Source organism: Ranitomeya variabilis, chromosome 2, assembly GCF_051348905.1.
Source record: "Ranitomeya variabilis isolate aRanVar5 chromosome 2, aRanVar5.hap1, whole genome shotgun sequence".
NCBI lineage: Eukaryota > Metazoa > Chordata > Amphibia > Anura > Dendrobatidae > Ranitomeya > Ranitomeya variabilis.
The window spans coordinates 494,811,947-494,829,900 of record NC_135233.1 but is presented as its reverse complement, the minus strand read 5'-3'; the positions used below and the strand labels follow the sequence as shown (position 1 = coordinate 494,829,900).

The following is a 17,954-nucleotide window of genomic DNA, read 5'->3' as shown; positions in this document are numbered from 1 at the left end:
TATATTCTCTGGGGTGGCTGCATTATACTCTGGAGTGGCATCATTATGCTATACTAGATTGTGGCCCGATTCTAAAGCATCGGGTATTCTAGAATATGCATGTCCCCGTAGTATATGGACAATGATGATTCCAGAATTCGCGGCAGACTGTGCCCATCGCTGATTGGTCGAGGCAACCTTTATGACATCATCGTCGCCATGGCAACCATTATGACATCTACGTCGATACTGTGCCCGTCGCTGATTGGTCGAGGCCCAGACGGCCTCGACCAATCAGAGACACGGGATTTCCAGGACAGACAGACAGACAGAAAAACCCTTAGACAATTATATATATAGATGTGGGCTGCATTATACTGTATCGAGGACTATGGGGAATACATTATACTATATGAAGAACTATGGGGTGCATTATACTATGGCAAGTGAATTGTACTACATGGATGACATTGGCGGTGCATTATACTATATGGAGCACTATGAGGAGTGTATTATACTATTTGGAGGACTGTGGCAGTACATTATACTATATGGAGGACTGAAGAGTGTATTATACTGTATGGAGGACTGAGCAGTGTATTTTAATATATGGAGGACTATGAGGAGTGTATTATACTATATGGATGACTGAGGAGTCTCGTGCTGCGCAGCGGAACCAAAAGTGTCTGTAGGCAAAGTTTATGGAGCATCAGAATGAGGTTCCATAGCCTTTGGTCATCTTAATCCCTTCATTATCTACGAGATCCAGTTATGTAGGTAAAGTAGCAGCTTTTCTTGGTACTGCAACTAAAAGCAATAAATAGAAATGAGCTGTAATGCTGGATACAGCTGTGATTATATGTTATATAGTCGTGTTACACTCCCCTCACTTCTTGTAACCTACAAGTGTACAAAGATATTATACAGTCACCATGTGACAAGTGGGCCTATGTAACTTCAAATGCCAGGGCTGAATTTTAGTCCCAGTCCGGCCCTGGCCGGTGTCATGAAAATTGAGGAGTCTGAGTCGGTGGTTTGACTTACCGACTCCACAGCCCTGGTTTTTGTGTGACTGTGCGCATTTCCTCCAATGTTCTGAAGACAGACCTGTAGGAAATATGACCCCTGATGGGTGCAGTGATGTCTATAAAGTACTGTACAATCAATATGCTTATTTATTATGCTTCATAAGAACGGTCTCACTTTGCAGACCTTATTGCCCCTTCAGGACTCACATCCTATCAGTATGTGTGTGGAAGTGGAGCTGCTCATACTCTGCTCCATATATTGTTTATGGGACCTGTTGTGTATCCGCTTTTTGGGCTCCCCTGGTGGTTGCTGGTGGTACTGGTGACTTGTTTGCACTTTGCTGCTTCTGTTCACCTGCTTCCATCAGTTTTTGGGAGTTTCCTATTTAGCCTTGCTCTCCAGTCATTTCCTTGCCGGTCATCATTGTAACCAGAGTCTTTCGGTTGCATGTTCCTGCTACTAGTCTGCTGATCAGCTAAGTGGACTTATTGTCCTTATCGTTTTTGTATTTTTGTCCAGTGTACAGTTTTGTCATTTTCTGTTGCTGGAAGCTCTTGTGGTCTGATATTGCCACTCCTGTGTGATGAGTTGACACAGGAGTCTTAAAGTAATTTCAGGATGGTTTTTTGAAAGGGTTTTCAGTTGACCGTGAAGTCCTCTTTTGTATCCTTCTGCTATCTAGTAAGTGGACCTCTCTTTGCTAAATCTACTTTCATACTGTGTATGTCTTTTCCCCTGAAATCACCGTTAATATATGTGGGGGCTGCTATCATCTTTGGGGAATTTCACTAGAGGTAAGCCAGGTCTGTTTCTTCCTCTACCAGGCGTAGTTAGTCCTCCGGCTGGCGCGTGGCATTTAGGAAGCCGTAGGTATGCTCCCTGGCTACTATTAGTTGTGTGGTAGATTTAGCTCACGGTCAACTCGAGTTTCCATCACCCGAGAGCTCGTTCGTTATTTATATGTTTCTTACGTTCCCTTGCCATTGGGAACCATGACAGGGACCGTCTGAGAACGCAGAGCTCCGTTATTTCCAGACAGTCCTGTAGACAATGAATACAGTGGAGGATATAAGCCTGCGCACTTCTGCTCCATTCATTGTTTATGGGACCATCTGGGAAAGCAGAGCTCCATTGGATCATTCAGAGATCCACAATGAACTTCTGGAGTGAGTTTGCTGCACTGAAAGTAAAGGGGCCGAATAATATGAAATATGAAAGTTGAATTGCATTACTGCAGTAGAAATATGAAAAATTGAGAAAGCTTAAATTGGCCAATTCATGTGTACCTGGAAGCCATATTAAGGCATTTCTCATTTCCAGGACCTAGCAATGCCTTTCCTCTCTTAGAATAAAGTCTTCATCTGTATGGGAGCCTATATCCTCTCTTAGACTAAGGGAATGTGCACACGCTGCGGATTTTGCTGCGGATCCGCAGCAGTTTTGATGCTGCGGATTCACAGCTGTTTTCCATGAGTTTACAATACCATGTAAACCTATAGAAAACAAAATCCGCAGTGCACATGCTGCGGAAAAAAACACACGGAAACGTATCATCTTTATTCCGCAGCATGTCAATTATTTGTCCGGGTTCCGCTGCGGGTTACACCTGCTCCATAATAGGTGAATCCGCAAAAAACAACGGTAAATCCGCGTTAATTCCGCAGTAAATCCACAGGTAATCCGCAGTGCGGTTTACCTGCGGATTTACAAAAACAGGTGAGGAAAAATCCGCAGACATCCCACCTACTTGTGCACATACCCTCAAATCTCTCTCTCTGTGGAGGGGTAGTGGTGCTGCTGGGATTAAAAACACCTGGCGGAGGCGGAGTGCTCAGTCAGAAGGCTAATGAGTACAAATTTTAAAAAACTGACCGTCACATCCAAGCATAGACTACGTGTGAACAGGTGCTAACCTAGAATCACCAACTCATATACACTCAAACAATGAATTGGCCAATTTATGCGCTAATCTTTCTCAATTTTTCAAATTTGTAATGCAGTAATGCAATTAAATTTTTATATTTCATATTTGCTTGCTACGGCGATACAGAGTGCTGCCTTTTTTGTTTCAGTGTATATGACAGCAGCATATAAAGTGTTTTTAATGTTCAATATTTGAACGAGACCCTCCAGTTGTTGCCTTTAAGGGTGTATGGATGACCTTCCTTATTAGTATTTACTAGCTTTGCACTTTGTGCAAAGCCTTTATGAGTGTAGGAGTACATCAACTACACTTTCAAAATTATTTAAACAAGTTGTTACCTTCAAGTATCTATGAATGACTGTATTACCCTCCTTATCAATTTTTCCTGGCTTTGCAGTGTGTGTAGAACTTTTATGAGTGTAGACAGTGGCGTAACTACAAAGCTATGGGCCCCGGTGCGAACTTCCAAATGGGGCCCCCCCCCACATTCCCCTAGATACGCCTCGGACTGTTGCAGGAATCTCCTGCACTGCAACATGGTGTTGGGTGCCAGCACAGCCCGCACATTGGTATATCCAGCACAGCCCGCACAGTGGTATATCCAGCACAGCCCGCACAGTGGTATATAGAGCACAGCCCGCACAGTGGTATATCCAGGACAGCCCGCACAGTGGTATATCCAGCACAGCCCGCACAGTGGTATATAGAGCACAGCCCGCACAGTGGTATATAGAGCACAGCCCGCACAGTGGTATATCCAGCACAGCCCGCACAGTGGTATATAGAGCACAGCCCGCACAGTGGTATATAGAGCACAGCCCGCACAGTGGTATATCCAGGACAGCCCGCACAGTGGTATATCCAGCACAGCCCGCACAGTGGTATATCCAGCACAGCCCGCACAGTGGTATATAGAGCACAGCCCGCACAGTGGTATATAGAGCACAGCCCGCACAGTGGTATATCCAGATCAGCCCGCACAGTGGTATATAGAGCACAGCCCGCACAGTGGTATATCCAGGACAGCCCGCACAGTGGTATATCCAGCACAGCCCGCACAGTGGTATATCCAGCACAGCCCGCACAGTGGTATATCCAGCACAGCCCGCACAGTGGTATATAGAGCACAGCCCGCACAGTGGTATATCCAGCACAGCGGTATATCCAGCACAGCCCGCACAGTGGTATATAGAGCACAGCCAGCACGGGTATATACAGCACAGCCCGCACAGGGATGTATACAGCACAGCCGGCACAGGGGTATATACAGCACAGCCCGCACAGGGGTATATAGAGCACAGCCCACATCTCATCCCACCACCCCCAATAATGGCCCCACAGTCCGGTTAAAAAGAAAAAAAAAAACACTCTCCTCACCTTTCCTTTTGCCCGCGCTGCTCGTCCCTGCTCCTGTCTCGGTGGCTGCAGTCTGCGCAGGACACAGCAGGTGCGCGATGATATGACGTCATCGCGCACCCGCAGTGTACTGTCAGAGGCAGAGCGGGGAATGATGGGAGAGGGAGCGTCAGGAGACGCTCTCTCCGACATCATTGCATTGAACTATACCGGTGTCATAGACGCCGGTATAGTTAAATGCGGCGGCGGCACTGGCGGGGGGCGGGGGGGAACAGTACAGCGGGTGGCCCACTACTGGCACCGGCTCTTCTGGCATTTGCCAGAAGTGCCCGATGGCCAGTCCGGCCCCGCAGGTCAGGGGCCGGCCCTGGGCCCCTGACCTGCGGGGCCCGGTCGCAATGGCGACCGCTGCGACCGCGGTAGTTACGCCCCTGAGTGTAGAAGTATCACAACTACACTTTATTCATAATATTTGAATGAGGCAGTACAGTTGGTGCCTTGAAGGGTCTAAGGATGACCCAGTTTGAAAATTTTGGCAGGCTTTGCACTGTGTGCAGAGCTTTTATGAATATAGAAGTACCATAACTGCACTTTATTCACAATATTTGAATGAGGCAGTACAGTTGATGCCTTGAGGGGTCTATGGATGACCTTGCTTGCAATTTTTGGCAGGCTTTGCATGGTGTGCAGAGTTTTTATGATTGTAGCAGTATGACAACTACACTTTGTACACAATATTTGATTGAGGCATTATAGTTGGTGCCTGCAAGAGTTGTATGGATGCTTGTAATTTTTGGCAGGCTTTGCACTTAGTGCATAGCCTTTATAAGTCTAGGTGTACCACTGCATGACAATTTAAGCAAAATGTGTATGAGGCCATCATTTATGTCTAATAAAGTATATATCTAATTTTTGGCACTTCTTGCTTCCTTCATAAATTACACTGAAATTTCCAATATCAAAAATTCAGTTTTGGCTTGCTTAAATTATTTTTTTTTAATCCTTTTAAAATTTTGCCTTATATACAAGTTATAATAAAAGAAAATAATGTTTCTGAACATTTTCTTTCTGTAAAAAAAAAATTATCTTTGATATTGTATGTTTTATTGTCAATCCTTAAAGTGGAGAAAAAATGTGACACCATTGTTCACAGCAGCGATTTGGGAGTCAATGAAACTTCCAGGAGTATTCCCCATGCTGTTCTCCTTCCATTCAGCACTTTTTTCCATCCATGTCAACATTTTCACTGCCCCAGATCTCTTTTGCAGGGTCTGCCAGAAAAATGCTTGGATTTCCCAGTGACTTCATTATACTTGTTACTCGAAACGAGCACCCGAGCATTAGGAATAGCTCAGTTCGAGTAACAAGCATTTTAGTGCTCGCTCATCTCTATTATTTTCACTTTTTATATTTTATTATTCTTTCGGCTTCAATATAGGTGTGTGCACCACGAATTGTCCATTATGATGAGCTATTTGACTGCAAGGGGCTCATTTATGTTCAGGCACAGGGGCCTCTTCTGTCTGCATCCGCCAGTGCCTTGTGTTTAACCCTGATTCTTAAACATTTATGAAACAACAGATTTCTACTTTTTCTAGCAAAATATAGCTCATTCCTATGAAATATTTCATGTGATCTACTTCTGCTGAAAAACAGTTGTAACTAAGGAAGCACTGAAGACCACAATGCAAACTGGTGTCCCAATATACAGGAGAAGTCCTTCCTGCCTACTCCCAAATTGGTTGGTTTTGAGTTCAGGAATCAGGATACAATGTGACTACTTAGCCTGATGATTGGATTCTTCATTCTAATGCTGTATAAATTGTTGTCATTTGTTGGAGCCGCGAGTGTCTTGGATGCAAATGACACATATGTCACCTTCTTTGTAACAACCGTGCTGCAGCAATACATTTTAAGAATAAGCTTCAGACAATTTCATGGTGTTTTAATCCATAATGACCACATTCCAAAATTAAAAACATGAACATACAAAATGTATTTAAAAAATATTAATCCGATATGGATTTAGCACAACATTTTTGCATAAAATGACTTTAGCAAACTTCAACATGATAGTGACAAGTATGCCTTCATTCTACAGAGTATAATGTGCTTTTCAGACTAAATATATTTGACTTCACAATCAGTCTTGAGTAGAAATGGGAGAATAGATTCCCAGGACTCTGGTCCATCAGCAGGTCAGTAATGTGCGACTGCTGTACGGGAAGCCTGCACATCTCCTTACCTCCTGGTATTCCCGAATCCTCTTTTGATTAACTGGGAGGGCGCAATGTTGTGTGTGCATCCCATAGCAATGATGACGTCAGCCTAGCCCACGGTAATCAAAGGGAATACCCGGGAGTTAAGAAGATTTTTAGGTCTCCCATTCAGCTATCACAGAGTACTGACATGGTTGATGGATCTGGAGTTCTGCTAATCCATTCTCCCATCTCAATTCTTGGGCAAATCCCAGAAGTCATACAGATGCTATGTTTGATGTCAATAGTATTTACAGCCCAAGCCAGCTCCTAAGGGTAGCCCTCAGTTGAACCAAATTTACATAAATGATGGTAACTGTAATGAGGAACCATAGTATGGTCAAGACTGAGGACGCAATATTAAAGGAACGGGCTTTTGTTCCATAGTTCATGGCTCCGTCTTGATTTCCAGCTAACTTCTGATCCCGAGACTGCAAGAAAAAAGAAGAAATACATAATTAATGGAGATTGACTATCAATACTGTCACGTGCCTTGCCTTTATGATTTAAAATCTTAATAATAAAATGTCTTCCTTTGGATAAGAAAATCAACTTGTGAATGCTGGAGGTCCCAACCTTAAGAACCCCCCTGATAAGATAAATGAAGTTGGTGGTACATTCTCTACTTCCAGACATGATCCGGTGTGGCTGGTACTGCCGTAATGCATTGGATACTGCAGAAGCAAAATTATCATATTTACTTCATTATCATCTGGGGAATCTAGGGAATGTTTTTCTAATAGTGACCTGTCAGTGGGTCCTCTCAAGAATCTAATTCTCCCAGGGCAGAATAAAACATGTTGAGCATTGATTTGTCCAGAACAAATAACCATATCTACTGCAAAAACATTTAGGACTGCAGCTGAACAAGATTGAGTACCAATATCCAGCCCTCCCACCTAAGGTTGCCTGCTTTTATACCAAAAATACTGGTCAAGTTCTCCTGGGAAAAAAAGTGGGTGGTCTTGTGGCCACGGCTGTGGAAAGAGCCTTTTGTTTCAATTTTTTTACTTAGAAAATAATATGCATTATTGATCAACCAAGATACATGACAATAGGATAAATCACATTTCTCATAACATATTGTGGGAGCATTTCTTTTCTTTTGGCCACTTTCACAACAAATGTTCCTTTCAACTAAAAAAAACAAAGAAAAAGTTGTCAAGGATAGCATGAAGTTTGAACAGGGTCCCTCATTACTGTGACTCGTTACAGTGCCATCGATGATGGAGGAAGTCGTTGGGCACGAAGAGCATAGTTAGTGCTCATCATGATTTGCACTTGAGCCACAGTGTCTTCTATGAAGAGCAAGTTTGAGAAGTGGACCCAATAGCATACCTCCATGAGACGGCTCCTGATAGTCTGAGACTTGGAGTTTAGGTTCACTGAATTCTACAAATAGCAACGTTAAAACCTGGATGAAATCTTCACTTTTTTCATAGATGACACTGCACAGCATAAGTCCTGACCAAGGCTTACATTGTGCTCTATGCCCAGTGCCACCTCCCCACATAGTAGACCTTCATGACCGCGAGCAGAGGTGATCTCACACAGCCTGATGTCCACATAATGTTTTAAACTGTAAAGGAGTTCAGCAGTATGAGCATATGTATCAATACTATGCAACTCTTAGACAGGACAAAGTTAGACTATACAGTCTTAAAATATACAATTTTTTCATGAGGGTGATGGAGTGGAGCAGGCCACTAGAGGTGGTGAGTTCTCATTCAATAGAAGTCTTCAAAAAGAGGCTGGACAGACATCTATCTGAGATAGTTGAGTGAATCCTGCATTGAGCAGATGGTCTAACACGATGACCCTGGAGGTCCTTTCAAACCTTAACATTCTATGATAGTGATTCATGCTGTTTCATAAATCTGTGAAATTTTAAGACTGTCTAGTCTAAGTTTACAGCCCCTATAAGTTTGCTTACTTTGTGGCGGAAATATTTGGAACAGTTTTGGCACATTTTTTGCACATTGATACATGTTAAACCATGCCCATTTTCCAATAAATCTTGCTAATTTGTAGCCAAGCCAATTACACTTGTTGGACAAGGCGCACAAGGGCCCAAATAATCAAAATATTTTTGCTAGAATTCTAGCATAAAACACCTTGAAATGCCATACCATGCGCAGCACGACTCAACTGTATATTACAGCTGACTCTCTACAGCAGGGGTCCCCAACCTTTCTTAGGCCAGTCTCACACGTCCAGATAATTCCGGTACCGGAAAAATCGGTACCGGAGTTATCCGTGTCCGTGTGTCCGTGTGCTCACGTGGCACATCAGTGTGGCACATGTGCGGCAGCCGTGTGCCGCCCATGTGCCGACTGAGGACCACACGGACCGTGCAGGAGAGACAGCGCTACACTAAGCGCTGTTCCCCCTGCGTGTGGTGCTGAAGGCGGCATTCATCTCTTCTCCCCTGCAGGAGAGAAGAGATGAAAGATCAAGTTTTTGTTCTTTTTTGTTAAAAATAAAGTTTGCTGGTGACCTCCCGCCTCCCATCCCCTGTGCGCCGCCCGGCCCCTTGCAGATACCCAGCTCCCGCGATGTCTCCACTCTCCTCTCAGCGCCGGCAGCTTGTCCTGTGTGAGCGGTCACGTGGGACCGCTCATTACAGTGATGAATATGCGCATATTCACCACTGTAATGAGCGGTCCCACGTGACCACTCACACAGGACAAGCTGCCAGCTCTGAGAGGAGAGTGGAGACATCGCGGGAGCTGGGTGAGTATTTCTCTGCAAGGGGCCGGGCAGCGCACTGGGGATGGGAGGCGGGAGGTCACCAACCTCCCACTGTTCTCCGTGTGCACATGTGCAGGACGTATTGCTGTACGTGCTGCCGGAGAAAAACGGACATGTCTCCATGTTTTCAACACGGACACACGGTCCGTGAAAACACGGAGACATGTGCATAGACCCATTCATTTGAATGAGTCTACGTGTGTCAGTGTCTCCGGTATGTGAGAAAACTGTCAGTACACGTACCGGAGACACTGACGTGTGAAAGAGGCCTTACATTGAGAGCCACTTCCGCTATGAAAGTTGGTCGTGAGCCACAATGCAGATAGTCATAGAAAAACCTAGAGAAGGCACAAATAATAACATGCAGATTTTCGCTTTCACTCTATCCTTATGTATTTTACATTATTGTTATGCAAATTGAACTCTTGTGCCACCTATTGAAAGTAGCAATCTTAAAAGTCAATACCCTTTAACAGTCCCATAAGATGCTTCATATATTATTGGCACCATATACTGCTCCATATGTAATTGGCCCCATAAGATGTTCCATATTAAATTGGCCCCATAAGATGCTCCCTATATTACTGGCCCCATAGGATGCTCCCTATATCACTGGCCCCATAAGATGCTCCCTATATTACTGGCCCCATAGGATGCTCCCTATATTACTGGCCCCATAAGATGCTCCCTATATTACTGGCCCCATAAGATGCTCCCTATATTACTGGCCCCATAATATGCTGAAAAAAAACAAAAGCAAATACCAACGGAATCCTAGACTACACAACCAAACCAAACCACAAGGATTCCTAAAATATAACTTTTAATGTATAAAGTTAAAACCACACAGTTCTAAAATTGAGGACAAAATAATGAAAATTAAATAAATAACCAACATGGGGAATAACTGACCCCTATCAAATACCCTACTCCTGTCTACTACCTATTTGCGGAGGTTGGCACCCTAAGTTACTGCGGTTGGCGCCCCCGCTCCACGAAAGCTGGCCCTGATGGCCCTACAAATTCCCTATAGTCCCTAATAGGTAGTGTCACAGATACCAATAGCCCAAAAACCAAAAGTAATATAAAAAATTAGCAAAACAGTTTATGTAAAAAATAGAAGAAATTAGAAAAAACAAACTGAACAAAAAAACTCAAAAATAGTTATATAGCCAACAGGCTGAAAACCCTAAATAGGGTACTTATATACAGTGTACCATTTTTGGGGTATAAAAAGGGGGAAATATCAATATCCCAATTATACAAACCAACTCAATTAAGGAGAACCACTCAGATAAAAAATACTGACATAGACTTATCCCACAATAGTGAAGTCAGCCATAAAATCATAGAGTGGAAACCCCAGTGCCACACATGATAGTTTCAGTGGCATACCAATTTACCCAAAAACCAAAAACAATATAAAAAATTAGCAAAAAGATAGTATAATAAGCAAAATAGAAAAAATCAGAAAAAACTAACTAAGCAAAAAAACTGAAAAAGTAGTTTAATAACCAACAGCCTGGAGACCTTTAATAGGGTACTCAAACAAAATATGTCTTTTTGGGTAGACAGAGAGGGAAAATAATAATGTCCCATTTATGCAAAGGACTCAGTAATGGGGAACCACTCAGATGACAGTAGTACCAATATAGGATTATCACACAATGGTGAAGTCAGCCAAAGCTAAATACAAAGAGCCCACCTTAATATACTGGCTAATTCCTATTTACAATAAGATAATTTCATGGAGTGGAAACCCCAGAGTATAATGCAAAACTTTTCCCATGGAGATATATATATAATGCATCAAATAATCATTTAGATGGCCATATCCTATGCAGCTAAAACAGTCACTGAGCCACATCAAGCGCTTTACTCATCTGATTCATAGAAGTCCTATAGTAGCGCTGCGGATATCAGTCCAGCCACCGACAAGCATCTCCATGTAGGATAACATCCCTTATAGTACCCAACGCATTTCCCCCCCGTGGGAAAACCGGGGGTTCATCAGGGGGTATTGACCGTCCAAATGATGCTCCCTATATTACTGGCCCCATAAGATGCTCCCTATATTACTGGCCCCATAAGATGCTCCCTATATTACTGGCCCCATAAGATGCTCCCTATATTACTGGCCCCATAGGATGCTCCCTATATTACTGGCCCCATAAGATGCTCCCTATATTACTGGCCCCATAAGATGCTCCCTATATTACTGGCCCCATAGGATCCTCCCTATATTACTGGCCCCATATAATGCTCCATATTTGGGCCCCGACTGATGGTCCCCATATATTGCTCCAAATATTTAAAAAAAAAAAAAATACTCACCTCTTGTTGCTTGATGCTGCTCTACTCTGGACTCTTCACCGTCGGCGTCTTCCTGCTCTGCGCTGTGACTGCTCAGGCAGAGGGCGCACACTGGTGACATCATCGCGCCCTCTGACCTGAACTTCACAGTCAGAGGATGGAAGACGCTGCAGCGCTGGAACCCAGAGAGGTAAGTATTGGCCCCACATACTGCTCCATATGGAATTGGCCCCATATACTGCTCCATATGGAATTGGCTCCATATACTGCTCCATATGGAATTGGTCCCATATACTGCTCCATATGGAATTGGCCCCATAAGATGCTCCATATTAAATTGGCCCCATAAGATGCTCCCTATAGAATTGGCCCCATAAGATGCTCTCTATACAATTGGCCCCATAAGATGCTCCCTATTAAATTTGCCCCATAAGATGCTCCCTATAGAATTGGCCCATAAGATGCTCCATATTAAATTGGCCCCATAAGATGTTCCATATTAAATTGGCCCCATAAGATGTTCCATATTAAATTGGCCCCATAAGATGCTCCCTATATTACTGGCCCCATAGGATGCTCCCTATATCACTGGCCCCATAAGATGCTCCCTATATTACTGGCCCCATAAGATGCTCCCTATATTACTGGCCCCATAAGATGCTCCCTATATTACTGGCCCCATTGGATCCTCCCTATATTACTGGCCCCAAATAATGCTCCATATTTGGGCCCCGACTGATGGTCCCCATATATTGTTCCAAATATTAAAAAAAAATGAAATACTCGCCTCTTGTTGCTTGACGCTGCTCTGCTCTGGACTCTTCACCGTCGGCGTCTTCCTGCTCTGTGCTGTGACTGCTCAGGCAGAGGGCGCACACTGATGACATCATCGCGCCCTCTGACCTGAACTTCACAGTCAGAGGATGGAAGACGCTGCAGCGCTGGAACCCGGAGAGGTAAGTATCGCAAGTGTCGGAGCCCGGAGCAGGCGGGGGGTCAACTCATGGGGGCAGGCACCATAGCACGCCAGTGTCCCCGACGGCAAGTAGGCCCCCTGCCTGCTCAGGGCCCCGCCACTTGCCCGGGTGCTGACGCCCGCCCTGGGTGGGTATTACAGGCAGCGGGGCAGCTCCTTAGGGACTTTTTTTCTGTGATCGTCGGCGAGCCACATGTCAGGGGCAGGCGAACCACATGTGGCTTGCGAGCTACAGGTTAAGGACCCCTGCTCTACAGCATCAGCCATGATCCGAAATTACACCATTTCCGGGCCTCCCTTGGTCATCCCATTTTTCCTAAGCTCCCACATGAGGATATTCATGTAAATATTTGGCAACTCCTGGTCAAAATTACTGTTATTGTAAACAGTTCAGCAAGTTGAAGATGAACCGATCTCTAAAAGGCCTAAAGTTAAAGGTGACACATTTCCTTTGTATGATAAGCAAAAAAATATAGATACATATATATATATATATATATATATATATATATATATATATATATATATATATATTACAAAAAGGAAAATGGGCCAGTGCAAAAGTTTGGGCACCCTGTGTAACAAGGTGGCATGGGGTGGTAGTCGTGGGCGAGTTCACTAAGCAACAGTCAGTGAGCACCTCGGCACCTTGTGCATGAAAAAATAAATAAATAAAGTCCTCGTACTGCTATACAGTTAATTATCTCTCTTCCACGTTCACTTCTCCTTCCCAGGGCACCGAAGAGACAGACAATGACACATCCAATGCTTTTTATAACGAAAACATTTACTTGCAGTATCAATATCTTCAGGCACACATCCAGAGTGTCCCCCATGCTGCTCCTAGGCCACCAGATCATAACAGTACAACTGGCCAACAATGAGTTAATCGCATCTCAGAAGAAGGGAAAAAAAAGTGTTGAGCCATTTTTTTTTTCTGTAGTCTGTTGTGTTTTTTTTTTTTTTCCTCTTTACCTCTGGGTGGCTCAGGAGTTAGGTGCTGGCATGGATATTCAGGGATTGGTTTCTCGTGTGGATCAACTTGCTGCTAGAGTACAGGGTATTTCCGATTATATCGTTCAGACTCCGGTTTTGGAGCCTAGAATTCCAACTCCTGATTTGTTTTTTGGGGATAGGTCCAAATTTTTGAGCTTTAAAAATAACTGTAAACTGTTTTTTTCTCTGAAACCCTGTTCCTCTGGTGATTCCACCCAGCAAGTTAAAATTGTCATTTCTCTGCTGCGTGGCGACCCTCAGGATTGGGCATTTTCCCTGGAATCTGGGAATCCGGCTTTGCTTAATGTAGACACCTTTTTTCAGGTGCTAGGGTTATTGTATGAGGAACCTAATTTAGTGGATCATGCTGAGAAGACCTTGTTGGCCCTGAGTCAGGGTCAAGAAGCGGCAGAATCGTATTGCCAGAAATTTAGAAAATGGTCTGTGCTTACTAAATGGAATGAGGATGCCTTGGCGGCAATTTTCAGAAAGGGTCTTTCTGAATCCGTTAAAGATGTTATGGTGGGGTTCCCCACGCATGCTGGTTTGAGTGATTCTATGTCTCTGGCCATACAGATTGATCGGCGCTTGCGCGAGCGCAGAGTTGTGCGCACTGTGGCGTTGTCTCCCGAGCGGAGTCCTGAGCCTATGCAGTGTGATAGGATTGTGTCTAGAGCTGAACGACAAGGATTCAGACGTCAGAATAGGTTGTGTTTTTACTGCAGCGATTCTGCTCATGGTATTTCTGATTGCCCTAAGCGTGCAAAGAGAATCGCTAGTTCCGTTACCATCCGTACTGCACAACCTAAATTTCTGTTATCTGTGACCCTGATCTGCTCATTATCGTCATTTTCTGTCATGGCATTTGTGGATTCAGGCGCCGCTTTGAACTTAATGGACTTAGAATTTGCCAGACGTTGTGGTTTCCCCTTGCAGCCTTTGCAGAACCCTATTCCTTTGAGGGGAATTGATGCTACACCGTTGGCTAAAAATAAACCTCAGTTTTGGACACAGCTGACCATGTGCATGGCGCCAGCCCATCAGGAAGATTGTCGTTTTCTGGTGTTGCATAATTTGCATGATGCTATTGTGCTGGGTTTCCCATGGTTACGGGTGCATAATCCGGTATTAGATTGGAAATCTATGTCTGTGACTAGTTGGAGGTGTCAGGGGGTTCATGATGACGTTCCTTTGATGTCAATTTACTCTTCCCCCTCTTCTGAAATTCCTGAGTTTTTGTCAGATTTCCAGGATGTATTCGATGAGCCCAAGTCCAGTTCCCTTCCACCGCATAGGGACTGTGATTGTGCTATTGACTTGATTCCAGGCTGTAAGTTCCCTAAGGGTCGACTTTTCAACCTGTCTGTGCCAGAACATGCCGCTATGCGGAGTTATGTTAAGGAGTCTTTGGAGAAGGGGCATATTCGGCCATCTTCTTCACCATTGGGAGCGGGGTTTTTTTTCGTTGCCAAGAAGGATGGTTCCTTGAGACCCTGTATTGATTATCGCCTCTTGAATAAGATCACGGTCAAATTCCAATACCCTTTGCCTCTGCTCTCTGATTTGTTTGCTAGGATTAAGGGGGCTAGTTGGTTTACTAAGATTGACCTTCGAGGGGCATATAATCTTGTTCGTATTAAACAGGGTGACGAATGGAAAACTGCATTTAATACGCCCGAAGGCCATTTTGAATACCTTGTGATGCCATTCGGGCTCTCTAATGCTCCATCTGTGTTTCAATCATTCATGCATGATATCTTTCGGAATTATCTTGATAAATTCATGATTGTATATTTAGATGATGTTTTGATTTTTTCCGATGATTGGGAGTCTCATGTGAAACAAGTCAGGATGGTATTTCAGATCCTTCGTGACAATGCTTTGTTTGTGAAGGGGTCTAAGTGCCTCTTTGGAGTACAGAAGGTGTCTTTTTTGGGCTTTATTTTTTCTCCCTCATCTATAGAAATGGATCCGGTTAAGGTTCAGGCCATTCATGATTGGATCCAGCCCACCTCCGTGAAGAGCCTTCAGAAATTTTTGGGCTTTGCTAATTTTTATTGCCGTTTCATTGCCAACTTCTCCAGTGTGGTTAAACCCCTGACCGATTTGACGAAGAAAGGCGCTGATGTGACGAATTGGTCCCCTGCGGCTGTTTCTGCCTTTCAGGAACTTAAACGCCGATTTACTTCTGCCCCTGTGTTGCGCCAGCCGGATGTTTCTCTTCCATTTCAGGTTGAGGTTGACGCCTCTGAGATTGGGGCAGGAGCCGTTTTGTCTCAGAGGAATTCGGATGGTTCCTTGATGAAACCGTGTGCCTTCTTTTCTCGAAAGTTTTCGCCTGCGGAATGCAATTATGATGCCGGCAATCGTGAGTTGTTGGCTATGAAGTGGGCATTTGAGGAGTGGCGACATTGGCTTGAGGGGGCCAAGCACCATATTGTGGTCTTGACCCGTCATAAGAATCTGATTTACCTCGAGTCTGCCAAACGGCTGAATCCTAGACAGGCCCGATGGTCCCTGTTTTTCTCCCGTTTTGATTTTGTGGTCTCGTATCTTCCGGGTTCTAAGAATGTTAAGGCTGATGCCCTTTCTAGGAGCTTTTTGCCCGATTTTCCTGGGGTCCCTGAGCCGGTCGGTATTCTGAAGGAAGGGGTGATTCTTTCTGCCATCTCCCCTGATTTACGACGGGTTCTTCAGGAATTTCAGGCTGATAAACCTGACCTCTGTCCAGTGGGGAAACTGTTTTGTTCCTGACAGATGGACTAGTAAAGTGATTTCTGAGATTCATTGTTCGGTGTTGGTTGGCCATCCTGGGATTTTTGGTACCAGAGAATTGGTTGGTAGGTCCTTTTGGTGGCCTTCTTTGTCACGGGATGTGCGTTCCTTTGTGCAGTCCTGTGGGACTTGTGCGCGGGCCAAACCTTGCTGCTCCCACGCCAGTGGGTTGCTTTTGCCTTTGCCGGTCCCTGAGAGGCCTTGGACGCATATTTCTATGGATTTCATTTCAGATCTTCCGGTTTCCTAGAGGATGTCAGTTATTTGGGTGGTTTGTGACCGGTTTTCTAAGATGGTTCATTTGGTACCTTTGCCTAAATTGCCTTCCTCTTCTGAGTTGGTTCCGTTGTTTTTTCAGCATGTGGTTCGTTTGCATGGCATTCCGGAGAATATTGTATCCGATAGAGGTTCCCAGTTTGTTTCTAGGTTTTGGCGGGCCTTTTGTGCTAGGCTGGGCATTGATTTGTCTTTTTCTTTCGCATTTCATCCTCAGACAAATGGCCAAACCGAGCGAACTAATCAGACTTTGGAAACTTATTTGAGGTGCTTTGTGTCTGCTGATCAGGATGATTGGGTGGCTTTCTTACCATTTGCCGAGTTTGCCCTTAATAATCGGGCTAGTTCTGCCACTTTGGTTTCACCCTTCTTTTGGAATTCTGGTTTTCATCCCCGTTTTTCTTCAGGGCAGGCTGAGCCTTCTGATTGTCCCGGGGTGGATTCTGTGGTTGACAGGTTGCAGCAAATTTGGGCTCATGTGGTGGACAATTTGGTATTGTCTCAGGAGGAGGCTCAGTGTTTTGCTAACCGTCGTCGGTGTGTTGGTTCCCGGCTTCACGTTGGAGATCTGGTCTGGTTGTCCTCCCATCATGTTCCTATGAAGGTTTCTTCCCCTAAGTTCAAGCCTCGGTTTATTGGTCCTTATAGGATTTCTGAGATTATCAATCCTGTGTCTTTTCGTTTGGCCCTTCCAGCCTCTTTTTCCATCCATAATGTTTTTCATAGATCTTTGTTGTGAAAATATGTGGTGCCCGTGGTTCCCTCTGTTGATCCTCCTGCCCCGGTGTTGATTGATGGAGAGTTGGAGTATGTGGTGGAGAAGATCTTGGATTCTCATTTTTCAAGGCGGAGGCTTCAGTATCTTGTCAAGTGGAAGGGTTATGGCCAGGAGGATAATTCTTGGGTTGTTGCCTCCGATGTTCATGCTGACGATTTGGTTCGTGCCTTCCATTTGGCTCGTCCTGATCGGCCTGGGGGCTCTGGTGAGGGTTCGGTGACCCCTCCTCAAGGGGAGGGTACTGTTGTGAATTCTGCTCTTGGGCTCCCTCCGGTGGTTATAAGTGGTAGCGCTGCTGTCTGTCTTTCACAGCAGTCATCAGGTGTGTCCACTTCAGACTGGGCTATTTAGTCTGGCTTCACCCTTTAGTCAGTGCCAGTTGTCCATTGTTCCTGGAGGATTCACATCCTCTCCTGATCTCTCCTGCTTGCTGTGCTTTTCTTCAAAGATAAGTTCTGGCTTTGCTTTTTGCTGTCCACATGCTGTGGGCTTAATAGTTCAGTTCATTTTCATGTTTGTTTTGTCCAGCTTGGTCTGTGCAAG

At 44.6% G+C, this 17,954-nt stretch overlaps 1 protein-coding gene across 1 annotated transcript in view; it reads right to left on the bottom strand.

Moving 5' to 3' along the window:
* Positions 1–6,217: 6,217 nt before the first annotated feature.
* The window catches only part of LOC143806936 (dispanin subfamily A member 2b-like), a 35,040-nt gene continuing 23,303 nt past the window's right edge, over positions 6,218–17,954 (bottom strand). Inside the window, exon 2 of the mRNA XM_077288007.1 lies at positions 6,218–6,977. Coding sequence (XP_077144122.1) covers positions 6,798–6,977 — 180 coding nt within the window. The 3' untranslated portion in view covers positions 6,218–6,797. The remainder of the gene's footprint in view (positions 6,978–17,954) is intronic.